The sequence below is a fragment of the Cotesia glomerata genome, linkage group LG2 (genome assembly GCF_020080835.1).
Source record: "Cotesia glomerata isolate CgM1 linkage group LG2, MPM_Cglom_v2.3, whole genome shotgun sequence".
Lineage (NCBI taxonomy): Eukaryota > Metazoa > Arthropoda > Insecta > Hymenoptera > Braconidae > Cotesia > Cotesia glomerata.
In genome coordinates, this window is record NC_058159.1 from 10,296,445 (window position 1) to 10,313,920 (window position 17,476).

At 28.9% G+C, this 17,476-nt stretch overlaps 4 protein-coding genes across 7 annotated transcripts in view; 2 read left to right on the forward strand and 2 right to left on the reverse strand.

Annotated features, from left to right (window-relative positions):
* The window catches only part of LOC123258558 (furin-like protease 2), a 344,896-nt gene extending 342,319 nt beyond the window's left edge, over positions 1-2,577 (reverse strand). Inside the window, exon 1 of one of the 2 annotated variants that reach the window (XM_044718641.1) lies at positions 1,639-2,577. The gene's annotated coding sequence lies outside the window, so the exon portion shown is untranslated. The remainder of the gene's footprint in view (positions 1-1,638) is intronic. The other variant, XM_044718642.1, reaches the window with a different exon arrangement.
* A 270-nt stretch (positions 2,578-2,847) lies between these two features.
* Positions 2,848-4,590, forward strand: LOC123258568 (40S ribosomal protein S17). The gene is made up of 3 exons (XM_044718657.1): positions 2,848-2,990; positions 3,308-3,459; positions 4,248-4,590. The coding sequence occupies exons 1-3, from the start codon at positions 2,988-2,990 to the stop codon at positions 4,486-4,488; spliced, it is 396 nt and encodes a 131-aa protein (XP_044574592.1). The 5' UTR covers positions 2,848-2,987; the 3' UTR covers positions 4,489-4,590.
* A 554-nt stretch (positions 4,591-5,144) lies between these two features.
* On the forward strand, positions 5,145-15,926 carry LOC123258559 (ubiquitin carboxyl-terminal hydrolase 3-like). Of its 3 annotated transcripts, none has more exons than XM_044718644.1 (8): positions 5,145-5,781; positions 6,264-6,365; positions 8,360-8,507; positions 8,577-9,090; positions 9,661-9,918; positions 10,016-10,264; positions 10,459-10,652; positions 13,606-15,926. In XM_044718644.1, the coding sequence occupies exons 2-8, from the start codon at positions 6,275-6,277 to the stop codon at positions 13,766-13,768; spliced, it is 1,617 nt and encodes a 538-aa protein (XP_044574579.1). In that variant the 5' UTR covers positions 5,145-5,781; positions 6,264-6,274; the 3' UTR covers positions 13,769-15,926. The 3 variants fall into 3 exon arrangements, with proteins under 3 accessions (XP_044574579.1, XP_044574578.1, XP_044574580.1); XM_044718643.1 differs by having other exon boundaries at positions 5,146-5,781; positions 5,866-6,365; XM_044718645.1 differs by lacking the exon at positions 13,606-15,926 and having other exon boundaries at positions 5,146-5,781; positions 5,866-6,365; positions 10,459-10,656.
* On the reverse strand, positions 11,813-13,262 carry LOC123258566. The gene is made up of 2 exons (XM_044718654.1): positions 12,259-13,262; positions 11,813-11,888 (listed from the first exon to the last, which is right to left on the reverse strand). Exon 1 carries the CDS (start codon positions 12,988-12,990, stop codon positions 12,265-12,267), a length of 726 nt encoding a protein of 241 aa, XP_044574589.1. The 5' UTR covers positions 12,991-13,262; the 3' UTR covers positions 11,813-11,888; positions 12,259-12,264.
* Positions 15,927-17,476: the final 1,550 nt, after the last annotated feature.

Consider the following 17,476-nt stretch of genomic DNA (forward strand, 5'->3'; position numbering starts at 1 on the left):
AAAAAATTGTTGAACACGAACAGTTATGTTATGATATTTTTCAACACAAAAACATAGATGCCCAATATATATTAAATATTTTACCAGGTACAAAGGTTATCAACTAACGTGTTAAGTGAATGTTAAGAAAGATCCGATCGATGGCACCCAAACATTTGGAGTAAAAGTATTATATCATATAAAAATCTTTATCACAAATTAAGTTACTCCGATTACTTGAAACCTGAACTTAAATTTTTTAAGTTAAACGACCTACTAATGCATAAAATAAAATATATCTTTTCCTCTATCCATTCCAATATCTATATCATCAAACTGTGACGGAAGGTGAAAGTCGCCGGATCTCGAGTGTGGTCAGCTGACTGTCGAACGAAGAACTACTAACAGTAAAAGGCGAAGGTATATCCCGAATGGAAGAAGCTAGAAAAAGAACAAAAATAATAAAAAGACACTAAAATAAACGTAAAGGAACAGAGTAGTCAACCGCAAAAGCGACCAAGATTTTTCCCAACAACTAGAGCTTTTGGCTTTATTATCTGATTCCTCTTCCGTTAACATTGCAGTTTCATTTTACCGCAAATAAATAATCCTATCCGCGCTTAGATATTTCTACACTTGAAACAATTGCTGGAATATACAAAACAACTTGAAATAATATTAATATTCTATATGATATGATGAAATTTCCTACTACCATAAATAAATAAATAATATAACTACTACCAGCGTTTAGTAACACAATAACTAATCAATGTACAAAGGATAAGATTTACATCAAATTGAATCGAGGAATAAAAAAAAAAACAAAAAGTCAACACCAAGGACATAGAACCTATACTTCTATGCTACATCAATCATGACATAATGAATCATGATTTATGAGTAATCTCGGATCTCTCTGATGGATTACCAGCACATATGCTCCTTTATATCTTGCGATAATGAACGATATCTATAAATGTACGTATACACATATATGTAAAATTAATAAATAAAATAAAATATTGATAGAAATAAAAATGTTCAGGTTACGTATTGTGTGACGGAAGAGAAATAGTATGCTACTATATTGTAGAGTATGACACAATTGTAACACGCGAGAAAATGGAATAGAAGTAAAATAAAAAAAAAAAAGAGTGAACTAAGCAGAGGCTGACATCGCTACACGGTGCACTGACCCAGCTGTCTCATCAAGCATAGTCTGTCACTCTTGGAAACAACCCACGATTACTACCGTAAAGTCATAGTATATATCCACTCATTTGTTATTAGTTGTTGTTATTTTTATTAATATTGTGTTGCATATAAGTATTTTAATAAATTACTTAAGACTACAGTGTTTTGCCATTAATTTTTGTTTTGGTCTGAAACATTAAATAAAAATAAATATTAATAAAAAACTAATCAACACAATCATAATCCTGATATCAGCAAACATCTGACAATTGGTATAACTTTTCTCAACAAACAATTTTTTATAAAAGTTCTTCATGGAGAAATTAAAAAAAAAAATTATGAGTGCAATTTTTAGAACATATTTTTTTATTATTAAAAATTGCCAGATGTCCAATGATTTCTACATCATAAATCATAACATAACGATGTATTTAATAAATAATAAAATAAAATGATACTCACCTAACGCAATTAGCCAGCCCGAAAATAACCATTAAATTCCAAAAATAATAATTGTGATTTAAATGATAATTATCACAATAACCTTTCATTACACCATAATTTCATTCACGTACTAATTTAACGTACGTACCTTTTTATTTACGAGCAATTATTATTATTATTATTATTATTGTTATTAATTTTATTAATTTGACAAATATATTTGCGCATCATTGACACACATTTCAATCGGAGTTTCAATACATGTATATATTAACACAATTATATTTTTTTAACACGACGATATATTTTTTATTTAATACAAGTATTTAAAGATATTTATAGGTATACAAAACGCGTACGCGAAAGTTTCAAGTGAACCGTTTATATTTTTAAAAAACCGGAATACAGAGTCGGCTAATATATAAAAACAGGATGTATGTTATAAGATGAAGAAAAAAGAGAGAGCACGCGCCCGACCGTACACGGACGAAAGCACCGCACTGACTGACTAGTGACTAGCGAATTCTCTTTTGCCGTTCACTAAACGATAAACAAACCTCTTTGCCCTTGTCCCCACCATTACCCGCGCCGTACTCCATAATGTTTAACTCCCGATACCCGAGCATCTACGACTGTACTTTTACATATATATGTATAGTTATAGATATATATAGATAGATCTCCCACGCTCTTGCATTATCTCACTCAGTCTCTCCCGCATTCACCCATTTTTATATGTTTCTCTTAATTGAACACGAGATACCATCTGATGACGAGAGTTAACAGATATATCTATCTGTAACTATTTTTGTGTCTGTGTATATATTCATGTCGATTTCTAATAGTATAATATTTGCTTCGTTTCTCCCTCTCTTTTTCACAAATTATTTAAACAATTTCATAAAACTTTTTTGCCAAAACTAAATATGAAAAATTTTTTTTAGAAAGCAGAAGCGGGTAAATAAATATATTTTTTGATGTATGATTATGACTTAAATAAAGTTACTGACATAAGTTTGTTTTCATTTGTAAAATAAGTTAACCTAAAAGGGTATAAACTGATTGAACTAACAAATTTAAATAGCACCCTTAAGGTCAGATGTTTTATTTTCAACGCGCATGGTCGGGTTTATAGATATGCCTCGCGCGCATGCACGCGGTAAAATTATTCATTAAAAAAGTACTACAAGAGACATCTCCGAGTAAATATGAAAACTATTTTTTTTTCGTATGCTTAAATGGTAAGAAAATTAAATGGCGCTGGTGTGGAACTTGGAATTATTATTCAGTCAATAAAGAAGCTTGGAGTTGCGCTCACAACCTGAAATTATTATATCTGAAACCTCTTTTGCTTCAAAACCTCCATAATGGTGGGTAGATTTTTCTTTAATTTTATAATTTAATCCACTTTTTTTAATGCAATCTTTTTTAAATTTGTAAGAATTGTTCTAGCAGTTAATTTTAAAATTATTTAGTGTTTATAATTTTTATGGATTGGATTAGTTTTTTATCACGCAACACTTGTGGACGTGGGTGCAAATTAGTTTTGTTGGTTAAGCGTTCACAAGATTGAATGATTTAAATTTTTAAAGTATAATGTTAAAAATTTTTAAAAGTGGATTCCAATGTTCTATTAATTATTGATAGATATAATGACAATTAAATTAATATTTTTTTATATTTCCAGGGTCGCGTACGTACCAAGACCATCAAAAAGGCCGCTAGGGTCATCATCGAGAAGTATTACACGCGCTTGACTCTTGATTTCCACACCAACAAGAGAATATGTGAGGAGATTGCTATCATTCCTAGCAAGCCTCTTAAAAACAAGATTGCTGGGTAAGTAATTTTAACTAAATATTTGATTTGTTTACGTCTGTAACAAATATGCAGATAGTGAAAAAAATATATGATTTCTTAAGACGACAACACATCATTTCTTTTTACGAGTTTTCTTTAAATGACGCTGATGTTATCAAATAAAAATTATTTGATAATTAAATAACATTATTAATAATCATAACATGTATTATTATTATTATTATTATTAAAAATGAGTGATAAAAAAGTTTACACAGAGAACTTTCAATAAATTATTCGTGCAATTTTATTTTAATAGTGTTTTAATATTAATTTATTGATCAAAAATAAAAATTAATCAAATTTCTGTTGATTTGAGTATAACATTTCAAAATATTTTCATTCTCCGGATGGTAGATACTTTTTTCTCTTTTTTAACGTTTGTAAAAAAGTAATTTACAATAAATCAATGTATTGATGATTTTTGTAACTGAAGTTTTTATTAATTTTATTCAAATTAAGAGGATCCATTAATAAAAAATCCATTAATATATTTAGTTCAACAAATATTAGCGTTTTGTTTCTTTCGTTAAAAAAAATTTATAAAATTTAAATATTTCATCTTCTTACATGTAAAAAATTTTCAATTCTCTTTTTAATCATTTACTTGATAAAAAAATTAATTGGAAAAATTTACTGATATTTGCTTATTCCAGTATTATGAACAAATAGTTATCAAACTTTTAAAATGAAATTTCGATCTTATTGTTACATTGTCAATTGACATATTTGAAAATAAATTAATATTTATTTTTTTCAATTTACAGGTTCGTTACGCATTTAATGAAGAGGTTGAGACACAGCCAAGTCCGTGGAATCTCAATCAAGCTTCAAGAAGAAGAGAGAGAACGCAGAGACAACTACGTTCCAGAAGTTTCAGCTCTCGAACACGATGTTATTGAAGTCGATCCTGAAACTAAAGAAATGTTAAAGATGTTGGAATTCAGCAACATCTCTGTTCTTCAGCTTGTCCAGCCACCGGCGCACCAATTTAACCGAAGAAATTAATTTTTTGCTTATTTTATAAATTGAAAAAAAAAAATAATAACATCCAATTTTCAAATTTGATGTATTTCAATAAATCTCAAATTTGAGAGATCAAATAATTTATATTTTATTCATTTATTTACTTGCAAGTATACTACTTTCCTCAATCTTATCCTCCAATCTATAACTTTGCATTGATTCAATTGAATTTTTTAATTTAAAATTTCATTTTTCCTTTTGATTAGCTGTTACATTAGAAGATTGAATTTAATTTATGAAAAAAAAAAAAAAATTAACGCTGTTATCATTAATTTTAATGATGAAAAATTTATGGAAGTAATTGGACTTTTACTTTTGAGAATGAACTTAAAGTTAGTATTAAATTGCAAACATTTTATGTTAATTTATTAAATTTATGTGATAGTCACGATTTTTGTTACAATATTTTTCCATTCTTAAAAAATATCATAACAAATTTCAAGTATTAAAATAATTCTCCAACAATTGAAAATTGATAGAAAAAAACAATTTCTAGAATAATTTTTTAATTAGAAATATAGATAACTGAAATATTATTTATAATTAACTTGAAATTAAACTAAAACTTGTATTCATTGATGACTCATTTAGTTTAACAAAAAATTTATATCTTGTCTTAAAATTTTTATTTAAAAATGTAATAAATATATCTTAATATTCATTAAGTGTGCAGACCCAAAGTTTCATCTCACGCAGTAAGAGTGCGCAAGTGTTGCCTTACCTAACTTTCAATACCTAAATCAACCTGACGACGCTATCATATACCTATGTATGCATCGTACTCTCGTATAGAATACACACACATACACAACCTACATATACTTATAAGTACATATACATGTACAATATGTATAGATGCGAATAGTATACAGTAAAACCCCAAGACGAGGTCGATGTCGATTTGTGTGATCAGTTTAGGTAGTGAGTTCAAGTCTAGTCAATCCACAATAATAATTAAATTAACTGGATGAATTTTATTTATCTAACAATACGTGGCGTGAATCAGCCATAAGAGGCGACATCATCGTCACCGTTGCCATCCACTGGCTCTACACATTCACTACAACGTTTTTAAAATTTTACATTCAATGTGTATCTGTGACCGCCATTATTAATCGAAAGAATTAAAAAAAATCAACAAAATTTGATATTTAATACACATAATTAATTGTCTGTAAAAACAAAAAAAAACAAAGAAAAGAAAAAACAACGAACAAACGAAAAATTCACACTAAATTTAAATCATCGCCGAGTCAAGCCGAGCTGTACTCATTGGTAATCTTTCATTACATCTCAACTTTAAAAATAAAGTATCAAAAATTTTTTCATTTAATTCTACATTTTTTCTTTTTATTTTAGCTAATCTTCATAATTTGCAAGCGTTATTTAGACTCATTGCTGCTGCGCATTGAGTTCTTATTTAATTTTTTTTTATCACCACACCAATAAACCTATCCATAAATCCATCAGTTGCAAAGTAATTCAGGCCTCTGATATGTGACAAGGGTGCTGATATGTAAAAAGGGGTACTTAGTGTACTTACGCGTGTACCCCAGCCACAATAGATAAAAAGTTACACACTGAATTTAACTTAAAAAATATATTATTAACAATTTACTGGTAAATGCATACTAAAATCGACGCACTGGTTAATAATTAATACAGTGTCAAGTGCGCTCAACAAAAATTATAATTAATGACAACAGGGCCCAAATAAAAACAATTGTTAAAAAATATTAAAATTAAGTTTTTTATAGTGTTCTGAGAGATGGAGTGTCCGCATCTTGCACAGAGTGTAAGACTTGGGAGTAATGATATTGAATGGAATGACATAAAAAATTTACCTTTCGTTTGTGCAGGTAATTTTTTTTTATTTACTTATATATATATATATTTATATACATATATATATTTTTACAAAACCATTAAAATTACTACATACTATATATTTAAGCATTCTTTATTTATTTATTATGCACGTATTGATTTTAGATTTAAATTAAAAAGTCATTTTTCTTTACCTTATCCCTTTCTTCACAGGCCATTACTCTTTTGGCCTTGGTGCGCTCGTTTAGCGAATATCCAACGGCATTTTATCGATATTTTTTGTTTCTTGGTATATTTTCTATTATATGCCATTGAATTATTTTTTAGTTCAATATGTAACATACGAAATTTATTGTTTAGTTGTTGTCTACTGAGAGCTTACTTTTTTATTTCCAAGTCCACGTTAGTTATGACTTATGCAAGCTAAAGTCGGAACTTTTTTTGTTACGTGTAAAGATATTGAACTCATGTTTTATTATTTGTTTACATGTATATATTTATGGATACATATACGTATTTACTATTTACATAGAAGACCTCGGTACAGTTATCGTTCATTGTACATTTGCGCGCGCACTTTTCATTATAAAATCAATAGTAAAAAACGCTAATCAGCTGATCCAAGATCTATCTCATCACAGTTTTCACTGTAAATTTCTAATTTATATTCCAAATTATAATTTTCAATAATTATGACTTTAATTTTTTTTCTTGCAATCTGTTGTGAAATAATTTTTGAGTCCAAAACAGATTGAAAAAATTCACAGTTCATTTTTGTGGTACTTCTTTAACAGGCGAAACCATCTTTTTCTCGCTTTGCTTTCACGGAGTTCAACGGAACTATCTCTGTCGCACTCCCGACAGCAGAGCAATTGCAATTTCGATTGGTTTCACGAAACGAATGAAATTTTTGAAAAAAACGCTTTGTGGTGAAATAGTTTATTAAATGATCTATTATCTCTAAAAACGTTTTTACAAAATTTCCATTCGTTTCGCTAAGCCGATTAAAACTGCAATCACTGGTCTCGGCTGTTAAAAAAAAAAAAGAAAAAAATTAACAAATGAGAAAACTAATATTTTCAATTTCCGAATTTAACTTTTCTCTCCTAATTTTCTTTTTTCTATTTTACGATTCTAAGCGACCTCGAAACTATACGTTAAACTTAAGGAAACGTGTCTTTTTCTTTCTCATTTTTATTATTTTTTTATCGCTGTCTACTTCCTTTATTCCCTTACAATTTGCGACGGTTTTTTCCAGTAATACACACGAAAGTACAAAATAAAAGAACCCAGAAGTTATTGATCGTCGCAGTATTTATTCATGTAGATTACTTAGAAAAAAACAATCAAATAATTGTCTTTTTACTGCTTTTTAAGTCACGCTGTCTGGCATTATTAATTTTTTTTCTTCATAAAAATCTTAAATTTTATTACTGAAAACTAAGAAAATCATTAAATTGATTATATAAAAATTAAACTGGTTTTTACCGTTCAAATTTCGAGTATTATACAAACATGAAAAACTTTTTAAAATTGAACTGTTTTAGATTAAAATGTGATGAATGAAGTAGGGTTGATATTAAGATGCAAAGTTTAATATTATATAAATAAATAAATGTTAAAAAAACTTCAAGTTGGACAGTTGAAACATTTGATGTATTTAAAATTATATTAAATTTTTATTTCCAGAAGTTTATTATAATTTAAAAATAATTTTTGAGTTAAAGATGCTAGTAACAATTCACTTAAGTTTGATTATGTATGAAGATACAAAGACATGTATTAAATAAATAAATTATTTAATAGTTATCGTATCATTTGCATAGACATTAATGAAACTCGAATTAATATAAATATTTATTAATAATTGAATATATAAACAACAATCTGATCAAATAATTATAATTAATTCATTAACAATGCATATTAACAATGATTAATATGCTCAGATTTTCAATAATTATTTGATGCACTGGTAATGATAATTATATTATAATTAAAACACAATTTTTAATTTAAAATTCAGTATGTGGAACGGAGAAAAGTACGTGGCTATGCTTACACTGCGGGAACGTACATTGTGGGCGTTACATGTCTGGCCACGCACTGCAACATCATGAGAAAAATACTCATCACTGCGTATGCATCGACTGCGAAAATTTATCTGTATTTTGGTAAATATTCATTATTAATTAATTAATTTATTTGTATATTTACTAATATTAAAAAATGATAAATTTCAGTTATTCATGTGATGAATATGTTGTTAATGATACATCAACCGGACAAATAGAAAAAATTCGTCAAAATACATTTCGCAAAGCTGAACATAAAGAAAATGATGAAAATTGGAGTTCATCGTCCTCATCGGGATTAGACAATGGAAATGGAGATACTGATTCAGATGCGATATGGAAAAATGAAGTTGTTGTAAGAAATTTGCGACCTCGTACTCGCAAGAGACTTCATTCGTTTGATGAAACGAGCGGTGATAATCGACCAGTTCCCAAACGACGAAGTTCCAAGGCTACCAAAGAGAAAAAAGTTGTTGGATTAAGAAATCTCGGCAATACATGTTTTATGAATGCTGTACTTCAATCATTTAATAACATCAGCCATTTTTGTGAGTACCTTACGCAGATGCCGAGTCTTGAGGGCATTGCCTTTGATGAACCGCCAACTCATAGAGGACGGATTGTTGCTCCTGGTAGAGCTAAAGAACTAAGCGATGCATTACTTGCTGAAGAACTTAGAAAGGTAACACCTATTGCTTTTTAATAATAACAAAATAGAAATTTAATTTTTACTGTTCATCGCTTTAAAATTCCATTTTTAATCCTCATAAATATTTGTAAAAAGTTTTTTAAATTATAATAAATGTTGAAAATTTATCTGAATATTAACAAATTTTAATGGTACATGAAATTTAATTATAGATACTTTTTTTTTTTAATACATGACACGAATAATGTTGATAAATACTTGTGATAATTAATAAAATAATATTAATAACTTTCTTCATTTATATTTTGACCATATACATGTATCAAATCTATTGAATATACAATTTGTATCATTATGATCTTAAAATTTATATGTTTATAGTATTTACTGTAACGCCTCAAGTCATATTAATAATTTTCAATATCAATATTCACTTTAAAACATTTGACTAACAGTCTTTTAAAAGCAGCCATAGTTACTCGAATTTTTACTTTTATTCTTTTTTCAGTATTTTTAGTTCTACTGCTTGTTACTCATCATGTTTTAATAATAATAATAAAAACAACGATAATAATAATAAACTAAATGATTTTTAATTTATAGGTTTTACTAGGATTGAGTTTAGGTAGTTCAAATGGTCAAGCAATTTCACCAGAATGTCTCTTTTTAGTAATTTGGAAAGTGGTCCCACGTTTTAGAGGCTATCAACAACAAGATGCTCATGAATTTCTCACTTATATGCTCGACAGACTTCACACAGAGTTATTGCAACTCTTACCAAGACTTGGTCACGAACCACTAGGACTTCGTGGCAAACAAAGTATCGTTACTGCAGTATTTGGTGGCGCTTTACTCAGTGTGGTATGTAAATTAAGTCATATCTTGATAATATACATAAATGAACATAATTTTTTCTCATTCGAATTACTTAATAATGCCTTCTATTATCATAATTTAGGTACATTGCATGAACTGTCGAACAGATTCAAAAACCCATGAACCTTTTCAAGATCTTTCTTTGGATATTCCGGATAAATTTCAGAGAAGAACAGCATCAAAAGAGCAAGAAGAAGTGTGCAGTTTGACATTCAGTCTCTCTCGTTTCTTCAAAGTTGAGGAGCTTGCTGACAGTGAACTTTACTACTGTAATAACTGTATGGGAAAACAACGATCTACCAAAAGGTTCTGGATTCACAGGCTGCCTAACGTTAGTTGCCATAATCTATATAATTATTATATATTTACTTTATTTTCTTTAATTAATTGCTATAATTATTTTTATTTTTATTCTTCAACTAAAAAGCGATACAAAATTTAACAAGATCTTTTATCAATGCATTTTAACTGTATATTTATAAAATATATTACTTTGCACACCATCTGAGCGTTTTTCTCTTTCAGGTGTTGTGCCTTCACATAAAAAGATTTAGGTGGTGCAACTCGTATCGCTCCAAGGTGGATACACAAGTTGATTTTCCCATGGAATCACTTGATATGTCAACATTCACCGTGTGTGGATCTGCTGGCGTTAAGATTGGTGCACAAAATAGCCATCTCTATGATCTAGCTGCCGTTATTGTTCATCATGGATCAGGGTGAGTACTCATTTAAACTATTAATTTGATTATCAGTAATGTAGTTGTCGATGATTTTGTATAAAATAATTAAAAAAAAAATATATATATATTTATATATAATCGCGTTCATTAATTCAAGTCAATTTCTATGTTTAGGGATTTATTGCCAATCCTAAATTTGGAGGATTCTAAACTCTAAAATTATGGAAATTATAAATTTTTCCATTTGTAAATTAAGCTTAATATAAAAAATAATATTTCTCAAATATTAGAAACGTAAATAATGTCTAAAATAAATTAAATGTATCGTAAAATGAGAAATTAAAAAACAGTTATTTGAAAGTATAGAAATTCGCAGATAAATTTATTTGTAATTACAGCAGTGGCAATATTTATGACTCTAAAACTTTTAAAGATCGTAATTTACAATAACTTCATTTTTCATATGACGTTATTTTAGATGATCAAACTTTTCAATTATTTATTTTTTCATTAGGAATATTCTTAATGATTACTTATTTTTAATTCGGTAATTTTTAAACTGGTGACTTTTCATTTGTGCTTTTTTTTTTTTAATTGCTGATATTGTTTATGCAAGTCATTGATTTTTGATACATTAAAAAAAGTTCATTTAATCGTAAAAAAGCTTAGAGTCCTTGTAAATGTTTTGTTCGTAACTATTTGTAAAAGCAGAGTTACGAATAAAAATATAGTAAAAAGCACCGTACGCTTTTTTTGCAATAAAATCAATATTTTTCTCATTTTGAAGTTATTGAAAATCATCAAGTTATATTGACTAAATGGACTTTCTTTCACTATAGAACAAAATCTTAATAACTATTTTCTACTTTTTAGTTTTGTTTATCATTAAAGCGTGTTATTTAATTTTTTTTTTTTAACAATAATTTATTTTCAAATTTTTTAGTATAATCGAACACCTAAAACGTTGAATTGTAATATTTTATTCCATGAAAAGAGGAACAATGTTTACTATCAATCTATGGATGATGTTTGTTTAAGGGAGTATTATACTGTAGAGGCATGAATTTCGCCCGGTTTTAGAAGCGCTGTACGAAGGAAACAAAATATTTTTATAATCAATTTTTTTATCATTTGTTTATTGATGTTTTATTATTACATAAAAAAATTATTAAAAAAAAAAAATTAAAATTGACAAAGTTATGAGCAGTCAAAGTAGGGGGTAAAAAAAAAAGAGGGTGTCCTGGCGTGCATTATTCCAACCCTCCTGGTGATCTGAAATATAAAAAACAGACGGATTCTTAATTATTATAGATGCCGCTATCGTATAACCCTTGGATAAGTTAAAAAAAAATTTTTTTTTAAAATGGCGGCAGTTTGAAAAAAAAATTTTTTTTTTTTCATATTTTTTTAACAATTCCGAATTTTTTAAAAATACTAAATGAGAAGTTATAGTTTTGGGCAGGGTTCACGAGATGAAGCGACGTATAGAGAACATCCTCTTCAAATTTGAAGTAAATCAGTTCATTAGAACTCGAAATATCCTTACCGCCAGCTCGAAAAAAGTAGTTCCGAGAAAAACGCGTTTAAAGTTTTGAGACAAGTTTTCGACAATTTTACTTGTAGAATGGTACAGAATACTTACATATTTTTAATCGGCGATTCCTGCTCCATATAAGAAGTCTTCCTCTACTTCAAAATGCTCATTCTCCGATGTTCTCTTGTGAAGACGTGCAGTTCTACCCTCCTTTGACGCCTCTGAAGTCCGGAGTTCCGAGCGCTCGATACGCGCTTCGTCCCGTCTCGCTTTAAAAGCATTAGCTTCTGGGCCAATCGCGATTCCCATAACATCTAAGATTTTTAATATAGGTATAAAACCTTCATTAAAAATACTAACTGCGAAGAAAGTGGCAATTTCAATTGTCTTCGGTCCAGCGTGAATGTGCTTCGGAGCAAAAGTCCAAATTAACGAATTCAAAGATTCGTTATTATTTTGGGTTTCAGAACCCAAACATCGTTCCAATAAAGAATCAGCTGATAAACTTTCATAAATTGGTTTTATTACTTCTAAAACTTTGTCATTTAGAGGAGGATTTTTGTGGTCAAATTCGTCAATAGTGCCGTCTTCTATTGCCTTCTGATACTTGCACCAACTAGATGAACAATTCATGTGCTGAGGATATTCGTTAGTTGAAATTTTATGAAAGTAGGTTGCCCACACATCTCTCTTCATTTCTTCAACAGAATCTGGATTTCGACGAATTGCCAAACCATAATATAAAGACAATTCACTGATAAGCTTATCAGTGAGTTTACCAGCGCCTTTGCCACCAATACCTTTATTATCTTTTTTTGCTTTACGTAACCGTGAACCCATGCGTTTTTGAACATGCCCAACACACTCCTTTTTTTCTACTACTGGGTTATCATTGTAGGGGTTAATATCAAGAATGCCCTTGAAAGTAGGATAAAGGACATAATAAATAAGTAGGGACTCGAGAACGCCTACCGTCTTTTGTTAACTTGTAGCGGTCGGACCGGAACCGATGCCACGTCACTAAAACGGCTATAACTCATGAAATAATAGGAATTTTGAAAAATCCTTTTAATGACATATTTTTGAATATCTAAACTGAAAATATGAAAAAAAAAAAATTTTCGATTTTTTCAAAATTCTACAGTAGAATACTCCCTTAATCATGCATGAATGTTTAAGATATTTTGTTCGTATTTTAAAATCATAAAAACTTATATACATTTTTTATATTCTAATAATTGAAGTAATAGCTTATGTCGATAAAAAATAAGTATCCTGTCCTGTCAAAGCTTGTTGTATTTATATAGGCTTGTATCGAGAGAGCAAATAATAAAATAATTAACTTTTAAAATATTTATAGAGAAAGTGTATATAATTTAAATGCCAATTAGTTTAAAAATAATGTGAAAAAAGAAGAATAAAATTAAAAGAATAATAACCGTGGATTATTTTTAGTGCGGGCACTGGACATTATACTGCCTTTGCTGTTCACGATGGCCAGTGGTTTCATTTCAATGATAGTAGCGTACGTCCAGCAAGCACTGAGTCTGTTGCCAAGTGCAAGCCTTATATTCTCTTTTACGTACGCAGAGAATTTTCAATTCCACCACCATTGTGACATCGCCGAGTAATTACTAAAATTCCAGTTAATGGTGATAATAATTATCAAGAAATGGATGGCGATAATTCAAGTACTGCCGCTAATGCTGACGTTGCTGTTGCTGACGAGTATAAAAATGAAATCGCACAAGGACAAATAGAAAGTGCGATTAATGAGGATGATAAATCATAAGCGATTCAAGCGTGCGACACGTCTACGTACTTGAAATAGATTAGATAGAGAAGCGTTGCATCCGCTTATTTGAATGCCTCACGAAAATATCGCCGATTTACGACACGAGAAACAAGAAAAAATATTAATAAAACGACTTATATTTGGTTTCTTTTCCACCTCATTCTCATTCACTTCTGTGAATTTTCTGCCCAATTCTATTCTCGGGTTTTCCACTACACGTCCTTCCTTTAAAAAATATATATAGGTATCTCAACTCTGTCCTCATTCATGGACGAATGAAACAAAAAGTTAATAAGAATTTATTACTATTTTATCAGTTCATATTTTCCGCTTTAGTATTAAGCGCAATTCAATTTATATGCATAGATTATTCTCATTGCTTTCTTCAATAAAATCTATGCACGCTTATTGCCAAACTCTTTTCTCAAATCCAAAAATTAATAAACAAGAAAAAAAAATCTGAATTTATAATTTAAATATCAACAAAACGTTGATGCACATACATGAGTATTCAATCTTTATCTGCGAATTGAGTTTTACTTTACTTAATACACAGAAAAAATTCTATATTTTTCTAGATACCTGATAATAGCGGTGATAAAAATGATGATGTAAGAAATAGAAAAAAAAATTAACAGTTGCCAATCGTTTATACAATTTAAATGAAAATTAATTGAAAAATGGTATTTAATTGTGATATAGAAAAGCGAAGGCATTAATATCTGAATTTAGAGTCAGAAAAATGTGTAAAACGACATGTATAGGTTTATTATATATTTATACATGGACAGAAATGTGGGTGTATTTATAATTCGTAAAGCAAGTACGTAAAGCATTTCATCTGTAAATTGAATGTATCAAATGATTGATAATTTTATTTAATATTATGATCATATGTGTGTATTATTTTTTAATCTAAATTTAAATTATAATATTGTAACAAACGCATCATCAAAATCACTGCGTGACAATATTTCCATTATAAAAACTGATTCTCAGACAATTAACTGATTAAAATTAGAACGGTATTTTCAATTTAATTTTTTAGGATTTTATACTTTATTATATTCTCGCATTTCTTTTAAAAATTGTATGTAACGTATTTTAAGATATAGTTTATTTTTTAATATTAAAATTTAGGATTTAGTTTTAAAGTTGTTTTTATGGCAATTAATGGCATGAAATTTTAAAATGGAGTATGAACATGAGATTTTTTTGATAATTTTTTGTATTCTTAAAAAGGAAATCCGAAAAAGTTTTGGGCATAATGGTTTACAATTCAATTGAACAAATAATAGATAATACATCTGCGTAAGAACTGATCGTTTACATAACGAAAAAATATGTAACGCAGAATTTTTTTTTCCTTTTTTACTTTTCATTCGATTTTCTCATTATCATAATTATTATTATTATTATTATTATTATTATTATTATTATTTCTTAGGAGTTATTTAAATAAGAAAAATCTATTCATATATCTCTATCATTCATTAGGCTATCTCTGTTGCATAAGGAAAAAAATGATAAATTGTAATCCTCAATGGCTGTTTTGTGATTATTTAAAAGACTTATTTTTTCTATCATTACTAAAGATAATAATTAAGATATTAAATTAAGTTGAGAGATGTAAGCCGAAGGAAACATTTATTACATATTATTTTATTATTATTATTGTTATTATATTAATTATGATTATTACAATTATTTTTATTAACAAAACTAGAATAACAAAAAAATAAAAATTTGCAAGTAAATAACTATATTGATAAAAAAAGGAAAGTTACTTATTTATAGACAATTGGAATGAAAGAAAAAACACATATGTGTATGATAGTTAAAGTAGGGAAACGACAAAAATATAAATAATAAATAAACCTTGCCTATGTATAAACTAATAAATAAAATGTGATTAAACACTTTTCACATAATTCTTGGTGAATAAACATCTGTTACAAAATACACTGATAACTGAGCTTAATTATTGTTTTTTTTTTTTCCTTTCTTTTTAATTTACATCCTTTCTTTTTTTTTTAATAAACGTTAATATCAGTAATTATAATTGCGATTTATATTAATGATAAAATTATTAAAATATTTTCTCCGGTACATATTTATGATAATATGAGGTTTCTTAGTTAAATTTAGTATCACTGAGTAGAGCTTAAAGACAGCTGATAATATACTAAATTCTAACATAGTCTGGTGACCGCCAGTAATACAGTCCTACTGTTTCTTTTGACGATTTACTTTAATCGCAAGAGAGCATTGAATTCGTATGAAAATAATCCCCGATAGCCTGTTATGTTCTGATCCTGGTGGACAACGATAGAAATCTTTATTTAAATTTAAAGTTACCGACGTGGTCTTTGATTCGCCCGGGAATATTGAAATACTCAACTTTATCAACGGGAACTTGTAGGATGAGGAAAATGATATAAAATGAATATAAATTAAATAAATAATTGAACGGAATTAACTTAACTGAATCGAAGTATATATTCAAAAGACTTTACACAAAATTAGAAACGAGGTGATAAGTCTGAGCTCGAATACTATTCTGATTCTTCACTAGAATTTACTAAGTCCGACTCGCAGCAGTAGAAGTGGCGGGGGCGGCTCTCCCTACCATCCGAGTATTCCGCTGTACTGGCCTTTTGGCAACGTTGATTGGTCCTTCTCCTTCCTTCTGGGTCCTAGCTCAGGTACTCCTACTCAGGTACTCGTCCTTTCCGGCCGTTGTTGAACTACCTGGGCTCGCCAGCAGAGTTTGTCCGAAGTTTCATCATCCCTGGGAATTTACCGGACTGAGTGGTTGAACTGGACTCGTCATAAATGAGGGTCACTAATCGGCTCAGACTATCTTCTCTTATTTTTTTTATACAATATTTTATATTCCTTAAGGGATGAAAATATATTTTCTAATATTTCTATAATTACTTATGTTGAGAGCAATTAAGTAGTAAATTTATATATTTATGGCTTAATCCTCTTTTCTATTTTGTTATTCCTAGTCTATTGTGTTGAATTTTCGGAGAGTAAAAATACATTTTAACAATAACCTTTTTTACTAATAACTAAAGGTTTAGACCTAGGTTGTGGGGTTTTCCCAAAAGTTTTATTATAATTGTAAAAATAAATTCAATGTTGAGTTTCGCGCTATCAAAGGGGTATCATCAGTGCTCGCGTGGCAGCGCCAGTCGCGATTCAACTAAACCGTGATATGACATCACAAGCCAAAAGTTGACAGCAACTATTAGGAAATGAACTCATCAGTTGGCGCTAACTTGTCACCAAGTTGTCAGCAAAAACTTTTTCTGAAACTTTGCTGTCAAGATGACGACAAGTTTCTCAAGCAACTTGGCGACATTTTGCGGCAACAGTTTTGTCAATTTTCTCCCCAACTTGTCACCAACAGCCGTAAATTTATAAATTGACGGCGAGTTGTCAATAAGTTGATGGCAACATATTTGACACCAACTTTTTGGTCAGAAATTCTGGCTATCAGAGAAATACTGTTTGCGGAAAAAT

Bases quoted from the DNA above. Each gene is read 5' to 3' on its own strand.
- LOC123258566 (XM_044718654.1), bottom strand. From the start codon at position 12,990: ATGGGTTCACGGTTACGTAAAGCAAAAAAAGATAATAAAGGTATTGGT.
- LOC123258559 (XM_044718644.1), top strand. From the start codon at position 6,275: ATGGAGTGTCCGCATCTTGCACAGAGTGTAAGACTTGGGAGTAATGAT. The intron at 8,508-8,576 runs GTAAATATTCAT...GATAAATTTCAG, and splicing joins GAAAATTTATCTGTATTTTG to TTATTCATGTGATGAATATG. The intron at 10,653-13,605 runs GTGAGTACTCAT...GATTATTTTTAG, and splicing joins ATTGTTCATCATGGATCAGG to TGCGGGCACTGGACATTATA.
- LOC123258568 (XM_044718657.1), top strand. The intron at 3,460-4,247 runs GTAAGTAATTTT...TTCAATTTACAG, and splicing joins CTTAAAAACAAGATTGCTGG to GTTCGTTACGCATTTAATGA.